This window comes from Theropithecus gelada, chromosome 3 (assembly GCF_003255815.1).
Source record: "Theropithecus gelada isolate Dixy chromosome 3, Tgel_1.0, whole genome shotgun sequence".
In the NCBI taxonomy this organism is placed as follows: Eukaryota; Metazoa; Chordata; class Mammalia; order Primates; family Cercopithecidae; genus Theropithecus; species Theropithecus gelada.
The window spans coordinates 20424473-20448460 of record NC_037670.1 but is presented as its reverse complement, the minus strand read 5'-3'; the positions used below and the strand labels follow the sequence as shown (position 1 = coordinate 20448460).

Here is a 23988-nt window from a genome sequence, read left to right as displayed (position 1 = left end):
CTGCCCGTGATGCATGGAGAGAGGGGCTTGGGAAAGGAGGAGGCCGTTCTCCGGGCTCCTGCAGTTCTGCTTCCTCCCCGTGGGCTCATGCCCTGGGACGTCAGTGCCTGAAGCCCGCCTCTCCGTTGCAGGTGGGATCCTGGCAGGTGTGATCTCAGACCGACTGGAGAAGAGGGCCTCCACCTGCGGCCTGATGCTGCTGCTCGCAGCCCCCACGGTCAGCCCTGCTGCCTTCCCTGGGCCCCAAAGCCTGCAGACAGTTCTCCACTGTCCTCCCCACCAGCCAGCATCCTCTCCTATCTGTCCCATGCTCCACTTTCCTGACAAGCCCACTTCATTCCCTTTCGTGCCTCCTGTCCCCTGACCCCTCCCTCTGCACCTGCGGGCCTCCACCAGGCTCCCTCCCCCACATGCACAGCTGCTGCTGGTCCAGCATGGGCTGTGCGCAAGCTGCTCCTCGCTTTGGGGTGCCCCCTTGCCCCAGACAAGCTCCTGCCCATCCTTTGGGATCCGCGATACCTCCACCACCTCTTAGGCATCGTTGACCCCTCTCGTTGTGACACATGGTGCATAGTACTTTTCAAGCATTTCGTAGCTCCTGACCTTGGGCGGTGACATCCCCCTCTGTGCCCCAGTTCCCTGATCTGGAAAATGGGATGTCAGTAGCACCATCTTGACGTGGGTTAGAAACAATGCACATCCTTACTGTTTTTATCATCGTAACATTAGAGGTAACAGGCTTGTCAGTGGACGCTGTAGCTCTGCACGTCTGCCTCTCCAGTAGCCCCAGAACAAGGGCTGACTTTCAGCCATCTTGGGGTCCTGGACATGGCCCAACACAGACCCTGAAAGAATGCTGAGTGAAGAAATGTCTGGGTGGGCCCCTTGCTGCCACCGGGGGTGGGAAGCCTAAGGACTTGGCAGTCAGACTCTCAAATCAGGAGCTCCGGAAGGCTGCCCTTGGCTGGGGATGTAGAGTGGGAGCACCCTGCAGATTTCCCCAGGTCGCCCAGAGTGCTTGGTCCAAAGCCCTCGTGGTGGGGACAAGGCCCAATGCCTGAGACGGGAGGGGGCGTGGCGTCACTCTTTTTCAGGGGTTTCCACCCTTGGGATGGCTGCTTGAGAATCACCCGCCGGGCTTTTGAGAAGTAGGTTTCCAGCCATCTCGTGCTGCCTGCAGCCAGCCATAGCTTTGACCTTGTGTCTTGATGTCCACAGCTGTACATCTTCTCCACCATCAGCAAGATGGGGCTCGAGGCCACCATCGGTGAGTATGGAGGCCTTCCTGCTTTTCTTTCACATACGTTTTTAAAGTTCACACAACTGGCAAGATGAAATATTAACATCAACAGGTGCATTGAGTTGGTTTAACTGGAGCACATGGTGTGGCTAAAATTGTCCCGTGTCCTCCTTTGGGTGAAGCCATCTGGAGAGGCCAGGGTCTCCTCTCCCCAATGCAAGGCTTGCCAGTCTGCGGGTTTCAGTGTGAGCCAGGAGAGTGCGAGCCTGGTCTGGGGCAGTGGCCCTGGGCGCTCAGTGGAGAAGCCAGAGGTGACCTTGAGGTCAGCCCCTCCTGAGGGCTCGGCGGGGCTGCAGCAGCCTGCGACCTGCAACCTGCACCCCTGGTGGTGAGAGCAACCCAGTCTAGCCCTTGGGCCACGTCAGGTAGCCAGGAACCTGGCAGTGTGACCTGAGCAGGGTCAGGCCAGGAGCCACGGCAAGTGGCCCCCCCAGCCACCTCCTCCCAGCTTTCCCAGCTGCCCTCCAGGAGTGGTTGCATAACCTTGGAGGACTATCTTGAACACCCTGTAGGCCATGCTATCAAATTATGCCTCCAGCACTTAAAAGTATGCTTTCCGTCCTAACGAGCCAGCAGTGGGGATGTGTGTGGTCCCCTTAAACATTATCCAAAAGGCACCTTGCCCCCAGGAGAGGAAGCGGAGTTTCCTGTGACCCCTCAGGCCAGAAGCTTCCTGACCTGAGTGTGAGCCTAGAGGAGAGTTTAGGAAGCGACGTGGTCCAGGGAGAGGGTGAGAGTCTGCCCTCAGCGAGCACCACAGCAGCTGTGGGTCACGAGAGGCAGGCCTTTCTGCCGAAGATGAAGCAGGGGCCAGCCCAGGCCCGGGGTCAGGCCCAGGGTCCGGCCTGTGCTCACTCCCTCGTGGCGGCAGCTGCTGCCCTTCAAGGGTGAATGAGCCTGAGTCCTAGGGAGGGTACGATATGCTTTAGCACCTTACTAGACAAGTTTAGAGGAAGCTGTTTCTGCTGCACCCCCTCCCTGTGCTCCCGAGGCGCCCACCTCGGGCTGCTCCCATGCATGTGGGGCTCTCCAGAGGACACACTTCCATTCTCTGCCCCTCTGCCTCCCACAGCCATGCTGCTGCTCAGCGGAGCCCTGGTCAGTGGGCCCTACGCGCTCATCACCACCGCCGTCTCTGCCGACCTGGTGAGTAGAGCTGGGAGAGACGCTGGCCCTGTGGGCACCCCATTTGCCATTCATGACAAAAGTGGCCTCCATTACCGTTAGTAAAACCGTGTTTGCAGAAGCACGTTTTTGGCAGCTCACCTACATCTGTGGTCTCCAGCCTTCCTGCACCTGCCCCCCTCCTCACGCTTCTAGAATCACGGGCAGGTTGGCTCGAAACTCACTGCTCAGCACAACAAAAGGCTCTTGGGCGCCATCCTCATGACTCAGGCACCTTTTCACTCCAAGGGGGCAGGGGAGGGGTCCTGTCCTGGAGACCTCTGCAGAGAGAGAGGGGCCAGGCCGGGAAGAGGCGCTGGGGGATTCGGCCCTCCTCATCCAGGTACCACGCCCCACCTTGGTCACCTTTGTGTTGGGCATGTCCTGAAACTGCCTGAGTGTGTGTGAGCATGCAGACTTGTGTCTGCGTGGGCATGGAAAGTTCTGGAAGGATCCACATCAGACCATTAGCAGTGGTCGGCCTTCATGGGATAGAGGCAGAGGAGAGACTTTCACTTATTTTTTAGACTTCAAAATACACAGGTTCTGGATGATTTTCATATTGTGTGTTCTGTTCTTTATTTTATATACGTATTACATGCATATACAAGCATTTATTTTTTTGAACGCTGGTTCATTTTTATAGTTTTAGGCTTTCAGGCATTGTTTCCCCTGATCTTTTCCCCCTCCTATTGTCCTCAATTTGTGCTTTTTGCCCGTTATCTATGCAACATTTTCAAAACCGGAGCTCCTGGCGACTGCTCACCGAGGACCCGTGCCGGCCTTGGTTTCCCGGCTGTCCCCTCCTCCCTTCTTCCCCTGGCGTTTGCTATCAATCAGGTTGAATTTCAGGTCCTGCAGAGACATCTGACAGGGGTCCCAGGAAGGCCCTGGCTGTCGAGGAATCCAGCAGACATGTGGACGTGGCTGGGAAGGAAGGCGGGTGCTGGGAAGGAAGGCCGGTGCAGCTCAGGGCAGGGGCGCGTGTCACGCATCTTCACACCTCACGCTGGCTGCTCTGGGGCCTCAGGGAGGAGCAGGACTGTGCTGAACAAATGTTTTTTTATTTGAAGAGAATCCTTAGGTTCTTGTAACTAGAACGAAACATTTCTGATGATTTTTGACTCTTAAAAACCCTTGAAGTTTTAACTCTCCAAGGCAAACTTGGGGTGGAGTTTAAATAATGGGAAATACCTCACGCTGAGTTGTTCTGCAGAGCAGTTCGAGTAAATGGTCATACAGAGGCTTAGGTTTACTTCTCATGCTACGGAGACAAGCTCCACATCTGTTTTTCCTCTCTTCTAGGGGACTCATAAAAGTCTGAAAGGCAACGCACACGCCCTGTCCACCGTGACCGCCATCATCGACGGGACCGGCTCTGTAGGTGCGCAGACAGTTTTGGCTCTGGGAGGTTTGGTGTCTTAGTGGAAATCACACTGTCACATGCTTGTGAACAGGTACCCAGGGTTCCAACTGCACCGCTAACATCGGGTGGGCCGGCTTCTTACAGTACGAGCAGATAGCAGGGGACACGGCACAGGGGACACGGCACAGGGGACACGGTGCAGAGATGGTCGTGCATGCCTGGGTGGCTTCAGGGAGATGCGCATGTGACTCGCTGTGTGTGTCCAGGTTTTCACCCGAGGCAGTGGTTGGCAGACTACAGCCCATGGGCTAACTCAGGTCCACTCATTATTTATTGCCTTCATCTCAAGAAAGGCAGAGTCTTATTAAATTACAGAAAAACTAATTGGTCCAAAAGCATACAGGGTTCTGAGTGTTACCAGCATCATCGAAGCTCTTGAAGAGAATTCAGTGGCATATTCTGGAATTTAAAAAGGTGGCAGAAAAAGCAACCCATTCCCTTAGGGAGCAGGCAGGTGGGAACTGGCAGAGCACCAGTCTCCTCGCCCATGTGCAGCCTGACAGCACGGCCATGGCCTTCCCTGAGCCCTTGTACAGGCAGCACACGCAGTGGCTGTGCTGGCGGGTGAAGATCAGGAGCTGCCACACCTGCCAGGTGAAGATCAGGAGGGTCCTTCTACATGTGGGAGGTGACGGGGGGCTGCCAGGTGTGGCTCTCACAGCTAATGACCTGGGGTGCCAACCTGGTGAGTCACTTGCTGCGTGGGGTTCTCAAAGCAGTAAAGCCCAGTGTTTGCTAGACGAAGGTGGCTCGGTAAACCCAGGTCAGCCAGAACCTGGTGCTGGAGCCTTCCCGCGGGCTCGTGCAGAGAGCCAATGTTGCTCTTGGCTGCCCGTGGCCTTGGCGTCAGCAGGCTGGAAACCACAGCACGTTTCTGGGTGTCCACTGCTGTCTCAGTGATGGCAGAAGGCAAAGCCCTCCCACCGCATGGCCTCCCTGCTGCTCCTCCAGAGGCCAGGCTGGCCCCTGTGCGGGCTCTTTGCTCTGGCCATGCCCTGTGTCTGGGAAGGTCCCCAGAGGTGACCTCGTGCCACACTCCCTCATGCCTTGAGTCTTTGCTCAGATGTCATCCTGTCAGCGAGACCTCCTGGGACCACCCTGCTGAGAACACGGGAACCCTTCTGGCCTGGCCGCCAGGCCGCCTCTCCCTGGTCTGTTCTCTGGAGCACTCTCCCCATCCGCAGTGGGATTTGGTGCGCTCCTCTGCTTCGTCTCCTCTGTCTCCCACCACTGGAACGGAAGCTCCAGGAGGATGGGATTTGCTTGGGTTTTTGCTGTATCCCAGTGAACTGAACGGGCTGCTCCCAGTTAGAATCACAGCCAGGGCCCACGCCGCTGAGTGCACAGTGAGGAGCCAGGCCGGACAGGCCCCAGGCGCCCCACCCACCCCTGGCTGGCGGGAACCCCAGCTCCACGCTGCTGCTGCTGCTGTTTCTGGGGCAGGGCTGGCTTCATGTGACCCACTGCCTTGTTCTGAGAAGCAGTGGGCAGGGTGGCCGTTGCTCAGAAAGCCACGCTTTGGCTTTTGCTGTTCACCAAAGTGAGACCAGACCAGGTTTGTCTCTGCCCTTAATGTTGGTTCCTTCATTTCACTGGATCCAGAGGGGCTTTGAGTGTATTGGGTGGTGGCGGTGGTCACCCCTCTGATCTTCTCTCTTGGGCATCTCAGTAGGAAGTCGGGGGACTGCAGGGCTGAGCTTGGTTCTGATTGACGTTGTGACTGCGCGGCCTTCTCTTGGCCTTGTGCCCCAGTGGCCTGCGGCCTGCGATTCGGTCTGACTCTGCTGTGAAACCCTGTTCTAAAAGCTGACTTGGCACTCCACTGGCAAAACCCCAACTGCTGCTTTAAAGCAGAGCATCAGTGTAAAAAAAGAGGGAAATCATGAACTAGGTGAAAAAACACATTTTTCTTCATATTCTTCTCAAAATGAGAGGGAAGCAGAAGTCTGTGGCTATGGGTAGGGACTCTGCCTCTGTGAACAGAGGCCACTGCCCCCGAGCGGGTGGAAGGGAGGCGCAGTTCTGAATGCCTTTGGCCCACTCACAAGGAAGGTGGCACGCACACCGGACCCCCTCTGGCCTTCTGTTAACCTGCACCAAGTCCTGACTGTCCGCGGAGCTGCTGCGCCCACCTTGATGGCTGCTACGTTACACCAGAGGCGGGACCAGGACCCGATTCCTCCAGGCGCTACCGCCCATCAGTGCCTGCTGCCTGCTCAGTAAATGGTCACCATGGAAATGGCACTCAGGCCTGCCCACCCCCACCACCACGCCTCAGTCATTATTCCTTCCATTATTCCTTGAGTGCTGCCCAGCGAGACAAAGTACAGGCTCCAGTGGGAAGGCCACCATGTCAGCCACGGCCCTTCCCGAGGGAGCTGCCCGCATGCTTACTTAGTGTCACCGTCCACTCCTTGGCACTGACTCGGGTGGAGGCAAAGCATGACTAATTGTAAGTCACCCCTGCCTTCTCCCAAGTGCCATATGGTCGGTTGACTCAGTGTGCGCCTGGGGCGTCTGCAGTCCTTAGAATCACAAAGGTTGCCGTTTCTGTGCATTTCATGCAGAGCAATTAAATAGAGCGCTGCATTTTTTCAAGTTAATTTTTATTTATTAAAGTAAAACATAATGTACCTTAGAAGCCAGGCAGTCCTACAAACTTATTATGTTGTACAGTGGTGTTCCATCCCCCTCCCCAGCCCTCTTTGTCTAGAAGCAGCAATTTCAGCTGCCTCTCTCTGCTTACCTGTGTATGTTCATGTTTCTTGGTTCATCATCTTAACATCTCAGCTGTGCTCCTCTTACGGAAGAGGGGACCTGGCTCCCTCCCACCCCGACATTGCCCACCCTCCTCCCCCTCAATTATACTGGCCACACTCCTGCCCTTCACTTTCCAGCCAAGAAAGAAACTTTAATTATGCACCCTCAATAGAAACATCTTGTTTTTTCCCGGGTGAGTAAACACATCTCATCTCTTCCTCTTTTCTACATTTCCGACAAAGTTCTTCCTTCCCTGCACTGTGGTCGGCATCCTGCCCCGCCCCACCCCTTTCTTCACACCATCAGCCTCACGCCGCCCACTGCACAGCTTTACCACGGTGCTGGGAGTCCCCCTCCTCTCTTGCCCTCAACACAGCCCTAGCAGTCTAGACCCCTGTTTACCACTCCTGTGGTGGAAACTGTCTCTTAGCTTCCTGAGTTAGGGGAGGTGCATTCTGCAAGCTTACAAGTGCACAGTGGTGTCTGGATTCTGCTCTCGCCTGAGGCATGCGGATGTGGAAACACCTTCTCTTCAGAACCCCTGTCTTCCAGCCCCCATTATTCTGACCCCAGCCCTTGCTTTCTGACCTTCTCTTTTTTCTCTTAGAAATCTCCAGGTTCCCTTCCTTACCCCTGGAGCCTTTCTTCATCCACCGTTCTGGGCACCTGGTGGCCCCTTCAGTCTGGAAACACCTGCCCTTCGCTTTAGGGGAATTGGGCCTCTATTCGTTTGATAAGTTTTCCTACCATTTTCTGAGTTGTTTTTTCGTTCTGGAAAACATATGTAGATGTAGGCTTTTCTGGATTAATCCTTCAACTTTCCTTTCGTTCTTTCCCTTCCTGCCCATATCCCTGTTCTCTACTTTCTCAAGGAGATTCTTGACTGTATTTTCCACCTTTATATCGAACATTTTACTTTTCCTGCCATATTTTCAGTGTTCACTGATGTTTTTCTGCCCTTTCAGGGTATCCTGTTTTATTTCTTGTTAGATTGAATCATGTGAAATTGATGACAGGTTTTCAGCCACAAAAAAAAATGGGAGTGTCATGAGGTTCAACTTAGTCTTCTGTTGGCTCTCTGGGGGTGCTGTGAGCTCCTGGGAATATTCTCCTCCAGGATCCCTCCTACCAGCTTGCTTGCTTTCGCGTTGGGGTATTCCCGAGACACAGGGCAGACCTTGGTTGCCCCTTCATCACTTCCCATGGAAGAAGGGGTCCTGCATAGTGGTTTGAAGTCTTTCTGTGGGAACAGTGTGCTGGCTGCTGGTCCTCCAGAGGGACCCTGTGGAACCTGGAGGAGGTGACTCCTTCAGTGCCTAGGAGAGCCTGGGTCCAGCTGCCAACATCCTTGCCGTGGCGTGGGACCATGGGTGGCTGCTTAGTGGAAGCTGGTGTCTTTCCCCAGATCCCCTGTTGCCTGTTAGGTGGCATCCCTGTCCTGAGCTGGGCTTAGTGCCCCCACAGGTTAAGCTGCGCTCTCCTGCACGGGGGCATCAGGAGTCTCTATCAGCGAGGATGAGAAGAGAGACCTGGGATCCGAGGTGTGGCAGAGGGAATGTAGCTAACAGTTTGTGATAAAAGACTCAACCCATGCTCCCTTTTTCTCTTGCTGACCCCCCTTCCTTGCCCTCCCCTCCCCTGTCTCGTGTGCTCCGCTGGGCCTGACTCTGCTCCAGGTGTCCCTGTGTCATCTCCCTCTGAGGGTGCTCAGTGCAGCAGGGAACACTGGAGGCTGTGTTAGCTGTCAGCCCTTCTACGTCTGTCTTCCAAAACCACGTGCCCTTCGGTGGGAGGATTTATCATTTTTAAAAGTCAGTGATGGTGCAGTTCGTGTTGCTTGAGAGGTGTGGAGATAACACATGAGTAGCCGACCATGTTTACCTGGAAGCTCTGAGAATTAAAAAAAAAAAAAAATACAATTGCTCCTGGGATTATAAAATAGTAAGTGCACTTTGTGAACACTTGAAAAAAACGAGTGTCTAGGGCATGAAATACCCTAGTTATCTTTTCTCTCTCAGAGATTGAATGTCAGTTCATAGCTTGGTGGAAATTCTTCATGCTTTTTCCCATGCGTCTACCAAAACAGGCCATCCTACATGTTATCAGGATTCATTTCAGTCCCTCTTGGTAAAATGCACCAGCTGCTATAGAACACATTCTTAAACGGCAGCCCCTGGGCATTTAGGGGGATACTTTATTTTGTTTTCATCATTTAAAAAAACATTTTGACATAATTTCAGACTTTGAGAAAGTTGCAGAAATAGTACAAAGAATTCAGACATTTTAGTACATGTGGTTCATCATGCACCCCTCATGTATGTTTACACACATATATATGCACACACATGCATTTTTCTGAACCACTTGAGTAAAATGCACACATGTTGCCCCTTTACGCGTAACTAATCAGCATGTACTTCCTAAAAGCAAGGAATTCCATGACAGACCACAGTGCAATGGTCAGAATTAGAAAGTGAGCATTGAAGAGTATTAGTATCTACAAATCTTATTCCAATTTTACCCAGTTACATTTTTATAGCATAAGAATATCTAAGATTGTGCATTGAATTCAGATTTCCTTACAGTGTATTCAGGAACATCACGGGAGTGTTGGATGAAAAGAACAAACATTACAAGGCCAACACACATTTTTAGGATGGTTCTGGGAAGAGGCTGTGCCAGCTTTGCCTTCTCAGTAGTAAGGTGTACCGGTGGACTATCCTTATCTGAAGTGCTTGGGACCAGAAGTGGTTACGTCTTTTTATTTTTTCAGATTGTGGAATATTTGCATTATACTGGTTGAGCATCTCAAATCCCAATTCTGAAATGCCCCAGTGAGCATTTCCTTTGAGTGTCAGCACTCAAAAAGTTAAGAATTCTGGAGCATTTGGGATTTCAGGTTTTCAGATTTGGAAAGCTCAACCTATACTAGACCTTTTACCTGCTCCCAGTCTGATAGGCCAGGATGAGGTAGTGTAGTTCCGTATGTGTTCCTTTCATTGTGAGTGAGGTGTTGAGCCCCATTCTGTGTGACTGCTGGTCATGTGCTGGGATTTTCTCTAAACAGCACCATGTGTGTCCATTTGCCCGATTTCAGGAGCAGCCCTGGGCCCCCTGCTGGCTGGGCTCCTCTCCCCGTCCGGCTGGAGCAATGTGTTTTACATGCTGATGTTTGCAGATGCCTGTGCCTTACTGGTAAGTCGGCCTATTTTTAGTCCAATCCACCTTGAATGCGGATCTCTGTGGTTGTGGCCAAACACTGGTGGAACTTTCTCCCGTGCATTCCTGAGTTATCAGACAGATTTGGGTCTTCCCATCTTTTCTAAATATGCATAGTCTAAAGCCCCTTCTCTCTCTGGTTAGAAAAAATCAGAAACAGAAGCAGGACAGTCTTTGGTCTGCAGTCTTGGGCAGGATGGCACAGAGGCCAGGAGCATGGAGCTCCATGGCTCTGGATCCTGCCTGTCATTGTCACGTGTGTGCCTTGGGCAGGTTTCGTAACCTCTGCTCCACAGCTTTTAAATGGGCATGATAATGGCGCCCAGTGACAAGACTGCTGTGGGAATTAAAGCAGATGATACACAGAGCCCGGCCTCCCACTGGTCATCAGTGTCCTGGTGTCCCTCCTGCAGCCATGCTTGTCAGATGGCGGGAGCAGCCCCAACTTCTTTCACCTGAAGGGATGGGAGAGAATAAAGGGGCAAAGAGGCTGTCAATGCAGACACACCAAGTTGCCTTCTGGCTTCTGCCCCCTTTTCTCTGGGCTCCTGCTTCTGTGCCCTCCTGTGTTGAGAAAGCTTGAGGTTTTCCTCTGGGTAGGGAAGACCAGTGATGATGTCACAGTCACACAGATGTGCACTTGTGAGGGGCACATACACTTATCTTTACAAGTCACCTGGCCACAAAGTCGCCAGACCCACAGTCATGCCTCTCCTCTTGCTTCACCAGACAAAACCTTAGGCTGATCCCAATAAAAATGAGTTGAGAATTTTAGAAATATCAACTCACTCAACTAAATGAAAGTCTTATATCTTAATTCCAGGAAATTATAAAACTCAACTTCCCCACCACATACAAAATCAAATACCAACTCTCAACCTATGAATTTACTAGGTTTAAATGGCTGTTCTTTGGATCATCTGTGGGTTTTCTTAATGCCTAAATGTTCTAGTGAAGCCTCCAGATGTATTTCCACTAAGTAGTAAAATTCCTGTCATTACAACTGTTCAGAGAATCTGAAATATCTTCTTCAGAAATATTCAGTAATATATATTGAAAATTGTTTTGATGCATAGCCAAACTCATAAGAAAGTAAAGGAATTCCCCAGGAGCCAGATTTGTAAAGGCAATATAAATACACAAGCTCAGGAGTCAAGGGGTTGGGGTGGTTGTGCCCACACTGGGTAAGAGACAAGGTGTTAGGCTGGCACAAGATGAGGATTTGGAACTGGAGACTTCCTCATAGAGCCAGGACCCTCGAAGAGCCATGCTTGCAGTGAAAGAGTGTATTAGATGATATCTGCACACTGGCACAGGAAGACAATGGGAATCTGCCCATCTTAGCCAGATTAAGGGAAAAAATATCCCTTGAAAATTTTTAGCCATAGACCTCCCCACAGTCAGCTTTAATCTTTGAGCTCATATAAATATGTTTAAAATGAACAAAGTTGGTCCTTAGGTAGTGATAATGCAGAAGCAAATAGGGACAAATCTCAACCCTGCAGCACAGGATTTCTGTAGCTAACCTACTTAGGTTTCTTCACCCTACTAAAGATGAGCTCACAATACAAAATTATGAAACATAAGCAGTCCACTTTGAATGACAGTAACAGACATAAAAAATGGTGGAATTGGACTCCCCCAAAACTGCAGATAAAAGAGTTATATAAACTAAAAATAAATATATGCAATGTTACTAATGATGTAAAGAAAAGGAACTGACCTCATGAAAGAAAGAATAAGACACTATCAAAAAGACAGAGCAGGCTTCAAAAACAACCAAACAGGAGTTATAGAAATAAAAAATGTGATCTTTAGCCTGAAAAAAAAACCTCAATGGATGGGTTAGAAAAGTAAATTAGATACAGCTGAAGAGATTACTGAAATGAAATATAGACATGAAGAAATTATCCAGAATTCAGCACAAAAAGAGAGATGGAAAATATTAAAGAGAAATGAAATATAAAATGGAGGACCAAATGAGATGGCCTAATATCTGAAAGTAATTCCAGAGGAAGATAATAGACTGGGTTTGAAGCAATATTTTAAGAGAAAATAGCTGAGAATTTTCCAGATACATGAAAGACAAACATTCTTCGATTCAGAAATCAAACGACTTAGAATTCTGTACCTAGATAAACTTGCATGCAAGAGTAAGGGTGAAGTGAAAACATTTTTAACCAAAGATGCTCCCAGCAAAAATTGCTAAACAGTGTATTCAAAGAAGGAAGATAGATCCAGAAGGAAAGTCTGAGATGCAAGGAGAAATGCAAGCAAAAAAGCAATATTCCTAAGGATGAATCTAAGTATTGACCATATAAAATAGGGGCCAGCTAACTGTGGCCTATTTTTGTATGATCCTCCAGCTGGGAATGGTTTATATTTTTAAAGATTTCTTTAAAAAAATCAACAAAAGAATGCGCAACAGAGACCATATGGCTGCAAAGCCTGAAATATTTACTATCTAGACCTTTACAGAAGAAGCTTTCTGACTCTTAGTTTAAAACAACAGCAATGACGACTAATTTGGGCAATATAAAAAAGAACTGAAATACTGAAAATGTAAAGTACAAGCGGGACAATCAGAGTTCCAGCACACCGCAGTTCTTATATTGTCAAGTCAATAGCAATAGAATGTGTAACCTTCAAGGCAATACAGGGAAATGAAGATTTATTCAAGAGAACCTAGGGTCAGGGGAAGCATAGAAAAAGCAGGGTAAATACAGAAATACATAGCGACATGGATGAAAATGATCCCAGCATACCAGCAACACAGTAACTATAAATGGACTAAACTCATCAGTTAGAAGCAGAGACTGTCAAGTTGCTTTTAAAAATACAGGCACTGGTTATTTACAAGAAACACACCTGCTACACTGGAATTCCGAAAAGACGAAAGTAAAAGAATGGGAAAGTACACGACAGGTAAATAATAACCAGAGGAGGGTGGATTTGTTGCCCTGGAAGAAAGAGACCTAAAGCAGAAGCACTTGGGAGATGGGGTCTTGTAGTGGAGAAGAAACTGAACCAGGATGTGCAGCAGGCCGGTGAGCTTGAGTTGAGCCTTTCAAACCTAAGAAATAGACACCTTTTTCTCTTCCCTGATCAACATGCTTTCTGGTATCTTTTCACCAAAATAGACAAGTGTTTCCTCCCAAGTCTGAGGCTGAGAACCTCCATGATCTGAGCAGGTGTCCTGGGGGGCCAGAGGACACCATGCTACCTGCCTCACCGCGCACACTGATGGCCAGCTCCAGGGCCTGCAGGACTGCCTGGGCACACAGCCAAAGTCCTCAGGTCTCCAGTACGCACTGGGCTCCTGAAGTTGGCAGGGCCCCTCCTTGTTGGTCATTCTTGCATGCGTGAGCCAAGCACACGGCATGTTTTGAAATTGGATCTCTGTTCTTCAGAGCTGTCACTATTTACAGTTCATCCCATACCCACAGATAACACTTGCTACTACATTCTTCATCTTTTTTTCTCTGTCTTAATGATCGGCTTTTCATAATCATAGGACTCTTCAGGCTAGCACTTTTCACACATCACACTTGATAGGATGTAGATGTGGGTAAGGTACCAGCTCAAACACAACAAGCCTGTGCCAGTAATTGGAGCTAGCGGTTCAGATACACACAGATGGATTTATTTAACAATAACCTTGCTCTTGCCACCAGCATTATTGTTAGTACCTGCCGTGTTCCCACGACCTTTACCAACTAATTATCGCAAACACCTTTCATGTACCAAGCAGAGCAGCTGGATGCATCTTATCTGTAGAAGGGGCTCCTGTTCTCTCCAGCTTGAACTCACCTCATACGAGGGACTTCTAAGTTCCTACTCAAACCATAAGCATCTAAGAAAATAGAAGAGTTTCTGCCTTCTAGAGCTGTGGCCTGAGGCTTGGGGGTGAGGCCGTGGGTTTGGTTTTTAAGCAGCCCCTGGAGACCGTCCTCCAGCACCCCTTCCCCTCCTCCCCTGGCCCAGTGATCCACCCTGGGTCTGAGGGCATCTGTGGCCCTCTAAGAGTGAGGGGCCACGTCCAGGGAGAGCCCTCCTGTGGGCTGATATCACACTGGGAGAGAGACTGGATCCACACTGGAAAATGCAGACACAGTAGTTAAATTGGGGATAGCACAATCATTTGTCTGGATTTGGAAGCTGATGTTGAGCCCTCGAACATGTGAAAGGAACAGAGTTAAAGCCCTGGGTCTGGAGAGGAGCTCAGGCTGAGGCAGCAATATTGGTGGAACAGCCCTGACCCCCGGCCAGGCCTGGCCTCCGAGGGGCTCCCAGTGGGGTGCAGCTGTCCTGTGGCAGCCTCTTCAGACCCCAAGACTGGCGTCGGAGGAGATGCTCACCTGGCTTTAGAGTCACCTGAGAAACTCGCAAGTCCACCCCCTGGGCCACCAGCATTGTGGTTCTCTTGTCTTTCTTTTTCCCACTGTGGACATTTTATGATTGGACTGATTTTATTCTAAACATGACTTGACCCCAGAACTGGTTCAGGCTGCATCTTTCCCAAAAGCCTTGTTTTCAGGGCACCTCCTGGTTCTTCGTGGGCCCTCATCAGACAGCCCTGCCCACAGGAACCAAGGCCTCGGGCTGAGTATGCAGGCCCCACTGCTCTTGCAGGGAGGTGACCCCAGGGAAGGTGCTGTGGGGAGAGAACCACTCGCCTGAGTCTTGTGGGCTAGGTCCTCACGGTGCCCACAGCGCGGGCTGCCCTGTGCCTGCCCCAGTGACGGGTGGGCTCACCTTTGTTTTGGTGCAGTTCCTGATCCGCCTCATACACAAGGAGCTGAGCTGCCCAGGGTCAGCGACGGGGGACCAAGTTCCGTAAGTCCCAGCTCGGGCCCTGTCCCTGTGCGTGAAAGCCAGCTCCAAGGCGCCTTCTGTCCTGTCTGCCTTCCACATCTAGCTTTCCCGAAAAGAAAGAAAACACATGGCTAATCTTTTCACGGCATGCCACCTTCACTCTTGCTTTTTCTTTTCTAATAAATACCTCTGTTTGGATGGGTTGGTGGTAATCTCTCCTCAAAACCTGGGTGGAAAATGAGAGGGAATTGCCGTCTTTGGCATTCTGTTGGAGGTGCAGCCCCCCGAGCTCTCCTTGCCTTCCTGCTCTCCCCCTTCTCCCTCCTCTTTTCCCTCCCTCCTTGGTCCTCCCTCCCTCCCTTCTCTCTCCTTCCTGGCCCCCAGGAGGTTGTGGGAAAGGTGCAAGGGTTTATCTAGCATCCAGTGCCCCATAGGAGACAAATCCCTGCTGGGCCTGGAGGGCAGCCGGCTCCCCAGGGGATTTGCGTGTGGTGTGTGAGGTTCAGCATCTCTTGCTGAGCCACTGCTGGCTGTTAGAGCAGGTGTTCTTTCATCCTTTCTTTCAGATTTAAGGAACAGTGACGCCCCACCCCCAGTCCTGTGGAGGGGGTCTGGGCCCACCCTTCACAACTGCCTTTCAAGGACAGTTTAGATAAAGGGCCCTGCACAGAAAGAGTGACTTCCCTTTGCCTTTTGCACACGCACCTGGAAAAGACACAGAAGCCAACCTGAGAACTCCTGGTGCTATTTTAAACGAGACGTAGAGCTGAACAGCAGTGAGAAGAGTCTGCGGGAACTGCTGCCTGAGCCGAGCCAGAGAACCGAAGACCCGGCCAACCCTGGCCTTGAAGGCATGTGCCCATGCAACCACCTAAATGCACACGTGACAGCCAGGCCGGGTGGGTGTGGGGTGCACAGGCAGCCTCGACCCCCTCAGGCGTGTCAGCCACAGAACATCAAAGTGAGCGAGTGCCACGCTGGCTGTGGCTTCAGAGAACCTGAATGTGCCATGTGGAAAAACAGGACACCAGAGCCCACCAGACAGCGCCGGCCAGCAGAGAAGCAGAGAGCCGGCGCCACATGACAGCAGGAAGGCCGACAACCTGATCAGAAACCAAGACGGAGCTCAGACCTACATCACCCCAGAGGCTTTTCTAGCACCCCGATGTTCTGGACTGACCTGAAAACTAATTGTTGAGAAGCCAAGGGTGAGGAGGCAGGAAGCACCTCCACTTGGAGGCACCCAGGCGTGCCAGCCACAGAGTGCCCCGAAGTCACCGTCATCCCAGCCCCTGGCATTCCTGCTGCCCTCCGAGGCCTCGGTGCTGCTGTTCAGCTCGGGGCACAGGGGCATGGCAGAGGCTTGGGAAGCGGCCTCCCCACCGGCACTGGGATTGGCGGGTCCAAGCCCAGCAACTGGCTTCACTCCACGACACACCACACCTGGGACTGTTTTTAATACATAGCAACAGAGTGGGTTATTTATTTAAGATGTGTATTGTGTCATATGAAGTTTAAGAAACATAAATGGCATTTTGTTATTTATTAAGACAAACTCCAATTGTTCTCTGGCCGTTTTTTTCAGTCGTGTCTAGCAAAATACTTATCTGCCCTTTGAAATAAAATGTTTTTGTTAAAAAAATCTCAGAACACCCAGAGAATGTTGATGATTTCTGCTTACATTTCCATTACGCTGCAAAAGGGAATTTCCAAATCGTGTTGTGTGTTTTGGGTTTTCTCAAGTTTGGACATTCAGGATTTTGCGACTGAAAATCCATTTCCAGCAGGAAAGGGGCTACCTCTGGGGCCCTTGTTTGCACAGAAGGCCAAGCTGAGGCCCCAGTAAGCAGCCATCTGGATGTTTTCTAAATCACGCAGTTTAAAGAATATCCTAGGATTTGTCCTTGACTAGGAGATGTCACACCCAGTGGCGGTGGGGAAAGATGGTGCACTTGGGAACTGCATGGTGGGGTCCAGGCTTTCAAACGACCTTCTTAGAACCCTGACCGTCCAGATGTGCATGGTGCGGGCTTTCCCTGGATGGAGTGCTGTGGGAGTTCATTTGGGGACCCCTCACAGCAGCAGGGCAAAGGTCAGAAACAACACACTGGGTGTCCCGCGGTTCTCAGGGGCCTCCTGCCCAAGCTCTGCAGAGAAGCCCATAGGAGCAGCAGACCTGGCTGTGGGGGCTTCTGCGTGCCACTGCCCCACCTGATTGGCTCACTCTCTTTTTAATGGCAAGTTATTTATACATTTAAAAACTTTCTGCTAAAAAAGAAATTCTCTAAACACCAAATGGATGGAGTGCGTTTCCCACACACGCAGTGCGCTGGCCTTTCCCAGCCCCCCAGTGCTTCCCCCCGCCTGGACACAGGTTCCTAGGAGCCTCCCGCTTTCCCTCTGTCCGTGACCTGGCTCCAGGCACCAGTCCAGCCCTCTCCCGCTGGCGTCTCAGTGGCCTGGGCCACCCTGAGCCCCTGCCGGCTGCCATCCCTGAGGGTGGGCACCAGCCCCGTGCTTGCCACAGGGCACCTCCTCCCTCCCGGTATGCAGTGCTGGTATCCATGGGCTGAACAAGCCAGGGACGAGGCAGATGGCACAGTATCATTACAGAATGCACAGAGGGCTTTTTCCATAAACAAAATGCTTTGCGCTCACTTCCCCCTGCCTCCCCAGAACTGTGCCCTCTGAGGCCTCATCTAGTCAGAGGCCCAGGGCGGGTGGGCCAGAGCAGACCCTCCTCACCCCAGAGCCACCAGCCAGTGTTCAGCACAGCAGCCTTGAGGTGGCCATCGCTGTTTCCCCATCTCAATGAACTAAAGTACTGGAAGAAAATCTCCCACAACTCACAAAGGAAAAGCAATTTCCCATTTCTGAACCCTCTAAACTAAACCCCGAGAATGCCTTTGGAAATGGAGAGTCGATCCTTTTTTTAAAATGAAGAGTATACACACAGCTATTTTTTTAAAGCAATTTAGCGGAAATTCACCTTGATTCATCAGTGGAAGATTTCATCATGACTTTTAAGAAAAAAAGTACATGATTTCAATATAAAAATACATCCTCATTTGAGCATAGCTGGGGTCTTCTCCATCTGCAAACAGCCAGCTCTGAGACACACACACACCTGCCATTGTGTGGAGGCGTGGCTCTGCCCATCACACACGTGTGCACCTGCCACCGTGTGGAGGCGTGGCTCTGCCCATCACGCACGTGTGCACATGCCACCGTGTGGAGGCGTGGCTCTGCCCATCACGCACGTGTGCACCTGCCACCGTGTGGAGGCGTGGCTCTGCCTGTCACACACGTGTGCACCCGCTGTCGTGTGGAGGCGTGGCTCTGCCCGTCACACGTGTACCTGCCGTCGTGTGGAGGCGTGGCTCTGCCCGTCATGCACGTGTGCACTTAGTGCACATCACTAAGACTCTCCTATTCATGTTGACGAAAAATGCCAGATGATGGAAACACAAGCTGGCTACAGGGCCAGTGAAAGAGCTCAAGGTGGGACTCCAGCTCTCCAGCCTGTCTGTAGGCAGGAAAAACTACTCCTGGAAGCTCACTTCAGTGAACGCACCTCACAGTCCAAGAGCTGCCAGGAGTACAGGTGCCTGGTGGCTCCTGTACTGTGCGTCTCAGTCAGACCAGAGCCAGCCTTCCTATCACCAGCTTGTAAAATCCAAGAAAACTAAGTTGCTTGATAAACAATGAACTGAAAAAAAATGAGCCCTGATTTTTTATCATTCAATTCAACAGACATAAAAACCACTCTGCTAAATGGCCACAGGACCACTCCGGTCTCACCTCAGCAAAGCACAGCTGGGCCAGGTGAGAAGCAGGTGCAACGGCACTGTGTCCCTTTCAGGCTGTGCCCACAAGGCACCCAGGCTGTCCCCCACGGGGCTCCGATGCACCAGGCCACCTCCCTTCCCAAGGCTCTGCATTGACCGACAGTCTCTGCACAGGACACCCCAGGTCCCTGGAGGGCAATAGAAGAGGCTGTAGCACTGGCTGCCAAGGCAGGGGCAGCTGTCAGGGCCACCAGAGACCACAGGCCGTAGGCAGGTCACTTCCCAGAGTGGGAGCACAACCTAGGCCCAGCCTGGGGAGGTGGTGGAGTCAGAATCACGTAAGAGCCAAGGTTCCAGTCCCTCAGTGCCGGCTCCATTGTTTGTAAGGACTTCCCTTACAAACCACAGACGCAAAAAGAGCACTTCTCAGAATCTCCACACAGCCACGGTGGGGCACTCAACCCATGTGACCCTTCGGGGCACAGGTGCCTGGTGACTGCACTGGCCACGTGCCCTGTGGCCCCACAGAATGACACCTCATCCAGGATGGGAGTGGGAACTGAAGGCCTGGCTGAGACACCCCAGGGGCCTGAGTCGGGGGGAGCGATGGTGCATCTGGAATCTGGTGGTGCCCCTCACTGAGTCTGGGTTAACTGCCACCATGCAGGCTTCCCTGTCCCATACGTTCCAACGTGCCCTACCCCTGAGAACAGATCCAAGGGCCTCTGGAGAATGCAGTCCTGAGCTGCTTGCTCATTCTGAAGCCAGCTCTTGTTGCTGGCCCCTTCCCAAGGGGGCCTGTGAGCTCCGGACATGGGGATGATGTGGGGCATGGGTCACCTGTAGCGGTGGCCAAGTGCAGCATGTTCCCCGTCACACCGCTTGGGAGCTGGAATTTAACTCCAGCTGCTGAACACAGGCAGTGTCTCTGGCACCCAGGGCAGGACGCCAGGGCCTGACCCTCCCAGGAGAGTCCATCATTGCTGAGCCAGTCGCAGGCCACCCTGAAGCATCATCCCTGGGCAGCAAGTGGGATGCAGGGGCACAGCAGGGCACATCCCAGGCAGCTGGGAAAGTCCACAGAGAGCAAGGGCAGGGGCATGTGCCATCGTCAGAGACAGTCAGGGTGGGCGGCACCCTGGGCTGCTGGGAAGGACAGTGGGGGAGGGTGGAAGGCAGGGGAGCCCTTGCCAGTTGAGAATTTCTTGATCTTTGGAATGGGTCCCTGACACCCTCCGGGACACACTTAACAACGGTCAGGCCTGGAAACTGAAAGAGGCGATCGAGGCAAATATCTCAGTCAACCGAGGTCTATTCTGCCAGCTTTAGGGCATGTCCAGGAAAAATGCAAGCCACAGACACATCTGTGGCTGTTTTTCTAAAGAGGCTTTCAAGAGGTGTGGTATTTAGACATTGAGGTAAGGTGAATGGTGACATTCTTGTGAGACCAGTTAGCACCCAGTAAATCTGCATTTCACATAAGGTAAATGTTTGAAGAGGAAAAGGGAGTAAAGGAGGAATCCATTTTGCAGACTTCTCTGGGGAGGTGGAGGAACACTTGATCTCGTCTTGTCTTTGGCCTGCCACTGGGAGGACAAGCCCTTAGAGGACATTATCAGCATGGAATGGAACAGACTCTCGTTTTAGGAGCTGGACTTAGATTGCACACCTAAAGTTATGATTGGCATGTCCTTGTTTATGGGAGGCCAGCAAAGAATATACTGATGAAAGATCTGTGGGGGCCCTTGGAGATGGCTGTGGGCTCCACCTTTCTGTGGGGACCTGGCTGATGCATCCTGCTAGTGACAGCTGTCCATATGGACGTGGTGTTGCATGACCCAGACTCCAGGCTTAACCTTCCCTTTGGCATAAGAAGTGTGGGCATCCTGTGATTTTTATGTTTCTTTACACGCCCTCAGCCACTTTTCTTTTTTTTTTTTTTTTTTGAGACGGAGTCTCGCTCTGTCACCAGGCTGGAGTGCAGTGGCACGATCTCAGCTCACCGCAACCTCCGCCTCCTGGGTTCAAGCAGTTCTCATCCCTCAGCCTCCCATGTAGCTGGGATTACAGGCACCTGCCACCACACCCAGCTAATTTTTGTATTTTAAGAAGAGACAGGATTTCACCATGTTGGCCAGGCTGATCTCGAACTCCTGACCTCATGATCCGCCTGCCTTGACCTCCCAAAGTGATGGGATTACAGACATCAACCACCACACCCAACCAGCCAGGCCAATTTTTGACCAAAACAGGATCGGTGAGTGGATGTCATGTGTCATTTGGGCCAACAGTGAACATGGACTTTGAAGGCATCTTGATCCTGAATATTCCATTCCCTTCTTCCTCAACTTGGTAATAACCAAGACGGTTCTGTCTCTTTGAAATTCTAAAATGAGGCAGGCACTGGACATTCTGTTACTGTTAAAATCCACACCCTGCCTGCCTCTAAAAGGAACTTGGAGTGGAGATGCAGAAAAACGGCATGTGCGTTTAAGGAGTCCCTGCACCCCGTGGTGCAGCAGCAGCCACACCCAGACGTCCTGGAGCCCAACAGGAGGAGCTAGTGGCTCTGGGGGAGCAGACTCTCCTGGTCTCAAGGGCATTATTATTATTTTTTTTTTTTTTGGAACTGAGGTGACATTCACATAACATACAACTAATCATTTCAAAGCATACAGTTGGTGGCGTTTGGGGCATTCACAGTGTTGTGCAGCCACCAGCTCTCTCCAGGTCAACACGTCTTATCACCCCAGATCACTCGAAACTGGATAAGTGATTGCTCCCCTTCCCCTCCATTTAAAATGAGAGTTTTCAAGGAGACTGGCTCCAGGGTGCCTGTGAGCACTAAAATTCTAGAGCCAGGTGAAAAATAGACCCTACTTCTCCTTCCATGCTAATCCATTCATTCATTAAAGAGACACAAGGGACCAGGTGCAGTGGTTCATGTCTGCAATCCCAGCACTTTGGGAGGCCAGAGCAGGTGGATCACTAGGTCAGGAGATCGAGACTATCCTGGCTAACAGTGCGAAATCCTGTCTCTACTAAAAAATAGTAAAAATTAGTCGGGCGTGGTGGCAGGCACCTGTAGTCCCAGCTACTTGGGAGGCTGAGGCAGGAGAATTGCTTGAACCTGGGAGGCAGAGGTTCGCACCACTGCACTCCAGCCTGGGTGACAGAGCAAGAGTCCATCTCAAAAAAAGAAAGAAAGGAAAGAAAGAAAGAAAAGGAAGGAGCCCACACTCACCATTAGCATCTCTCAAATGGAAACATGGCTTGAGAATTATGCGTCCTTATGGACCAGGGACCAGGCCTCCAAGAAGTCTCCCAGGAAACAAAGGTCCAGCAGGACCATGGCTGGGTTGTCACGTCCAGAAGCCACCAGGCCAGAGCAGGGGCCCCGGCAGGCAGGGCACGGTTGGGTCTGCATTGGCCTCTCTTCCCCTTTTGCACCAGCTTTCAATAAATCTTTCTTCCTCCACTTTTTCCACATCCCCACAACCCCTTCCTCGTCCACCTGCTATTGGCAGCAAAGACTTGGGACTCTCACAGTGTGTCCCCACACGTCCACAGACGGGAAGGAGTCACCCCAGCCTCCTGGGGCAGGAGGGTGCAGCATGTCTGACTCTCATCACACTTTCTGTGTCTCAGCAAGTTACCAGCATTTCTTTGTATTTACTTCTGGTAAGAACAGAAACCTTAGCCGGGGCCTTGGCTGCCCTTGGAGCTGCTGGGAAAGTCCCATGAGTAGAAGGGATGGGTAAAGGGTGGAAACGCCTCGTCTCTACCAGCTCACAATAAGCCCCAAGAGGAGTTTAGTCCCTCAGACACTTTCGGCACCACTTAGTCAGCGGGGGGAATAAACAGCTTTCCAGGAAACAGGCCCGAGACGCAGGAAGGGAAGGGGACCCCGTGGGAAGGACCTTACTCGTTCTGCCCCTTGCAGTCAGCATCTGAGGAGAAGCCGTGGGGAAAAGCAGTGCTGAGCTCAGCGCGTTGACCAGTGTCAGGGCCGAGTAGCCACAGGACAGAACTGAGAAGTAGGTACCTGCATCAAGCCTGCCGCCCTGTTTATATCCACGCATGCGTTTTCCTCTTACCTGCATCAAGCCTCGTGCCCTGTTTATACCTACCCATCTGTTTCCTCTTACCTGCATCAAGCCTCCTGCCCTGTTTATACCTAGGCATCTGTTTCCCTTTACCTGCATCAAGCCTCCTGTCCTGTTTACATCCACGCATGTGTTTTCCTCTTACCTGCATCAAGCCTGCCGCCCTGTTTATATCCACACATGCGTTTCCTCTTACCTGCATCAAGCCTCTGCCATGTTTATACCTACGCATCTGCTTCCCTTTACCTGCATCAAGCCTCCTGCCCTGTTTATACCTACGCATGCATTTTCCTCTTACTTGCATCAAGCCTCCTGTCCCGTTTATATCCACACATGCATTTCCTCTTACCTGCATCAAGCCTCTGCCCTGTTTATACCTACGCATGCGTTTTCCTCTTACCTGCATCAAGCCTCCTGTCCTGTTTATATCCACACATGCATTTCCTCTTACCTGCATCAAGCTTGCCGCCCTATTTATATCTACACCTGCATTTTCCTCTTGCCTTTTCAATCCAGAGGCCTCACTAGCCTTGGCCTAGTCATTCTTTCTCCTTGTCTTCTCTTTGGGTATTTTATTGATGCTTCCTGATAGCACCAAATGGCTCCCCTAGGGCTGCGGCACTCACGTGTGTGTGAGTGTGCAGGAATTCAGACGGACTGCCTTAGACTAATATGACTGCTTTGAGGCAAAATAAGCGTATGGCCTGAAACTTGCCGCTCATCCTGGCCCAGACGTGCCTTGCCAAAGGTGCCTCTGGCCTGGCTAGCGGATTTGGGCAGCAGCAGCAATCACCAGTGTGACTTGAAGGTGCCGCGTCACAAGCATGGGGTACTTTGGTGGACACCTGAGAGGCAGGCAGCCTGCTCAGGGGGGTGAGGCTGCAGGATGCCTCCACAGTCTGTGTGGTCAGACCCCAAGGGTCCAGCGCCAGCACTGTGGTCCCCCTACTCGCTTACTGAGAACCCAGAGCCTGCCCCCAGGGTCCTGAGAGCCTTGACACACAGTTTAATAACTGTGACTGTACACCCGTGCACCCGCTCTCCCGGGCAGGAAATTAAATGTCACCAGCACTCCGGAAACAGCCCTTTTGAGGAAACGGCATTCTAGCCCGGGGGTTTTAACTGACTTTACCTGGTGTGCTAAGCACCTCTCTGCAGGTGGGCCATGTGGATCCCCTCCGCTGTGTCTCTCCTCTCTACAGCCTTTGCCCACTGTCCTACTGGGCCATTTGTCTCTTTCTAACTAATTTGTGTCAGTACCTTCTGAGCTCCATTCACGTCTGTGAGGGTTAGTTTTGTGCATCCTCATGGCCAGGCCTTAGTACCCAGTTATTCAAGTGAACACGACTTAGGGTGTTGTCCTGAAGGCATTTCATAAATGTGCTTAACACCATGAATCCATCAACTTTA

At 51.5% G+C, this 23988-nt stretch overlaps 1 protein-coding gene across 2 annotated transcripts in view; it reads left to right on the top strand.

Moving 5' to 3' along the window:
* SLC37A1 (solute carrier family 37 member 1) overlaps positions 1 to 16336 on the top strand; it is an 82724-nt gene extending 66388 nt beyond the window's left edge. For both annotated transcript variants that reach the window (XM_025380821.1, XM_025380820.1), the window contains 7 exons: positions 132 to 217; positions 1219 to 1267; positions 2373 to 2446; positions 3770 to 3848; positions 9748 to 9845; positions 14641 to 14705; positions 15251 to 16336. In XM_025380821.1, coding sequence (XP_025236606.1) covers positions 132 to 217; positions 1219 to 1267; positions 2373 to 2446; positions 3770 to 3848; positions 9748 to 9845; positions 14641 to 14705; positions 15251 to 15266 — 467 coding nt within the window. In that variant the 3' untranslated portion in view covers positions 15267 to 16336. The remainder of the gene's footprint in view (positions 1 to 131; positions 218 to 1218; positions 1268 to 2372; positions 2447 to 3769; positions 3849 to 9747; positions 9846 to 14640; positions 14706 to 15250) is intronic.
* Positions 16337 to 23988: the final 7652 nt, after the last annotated feature.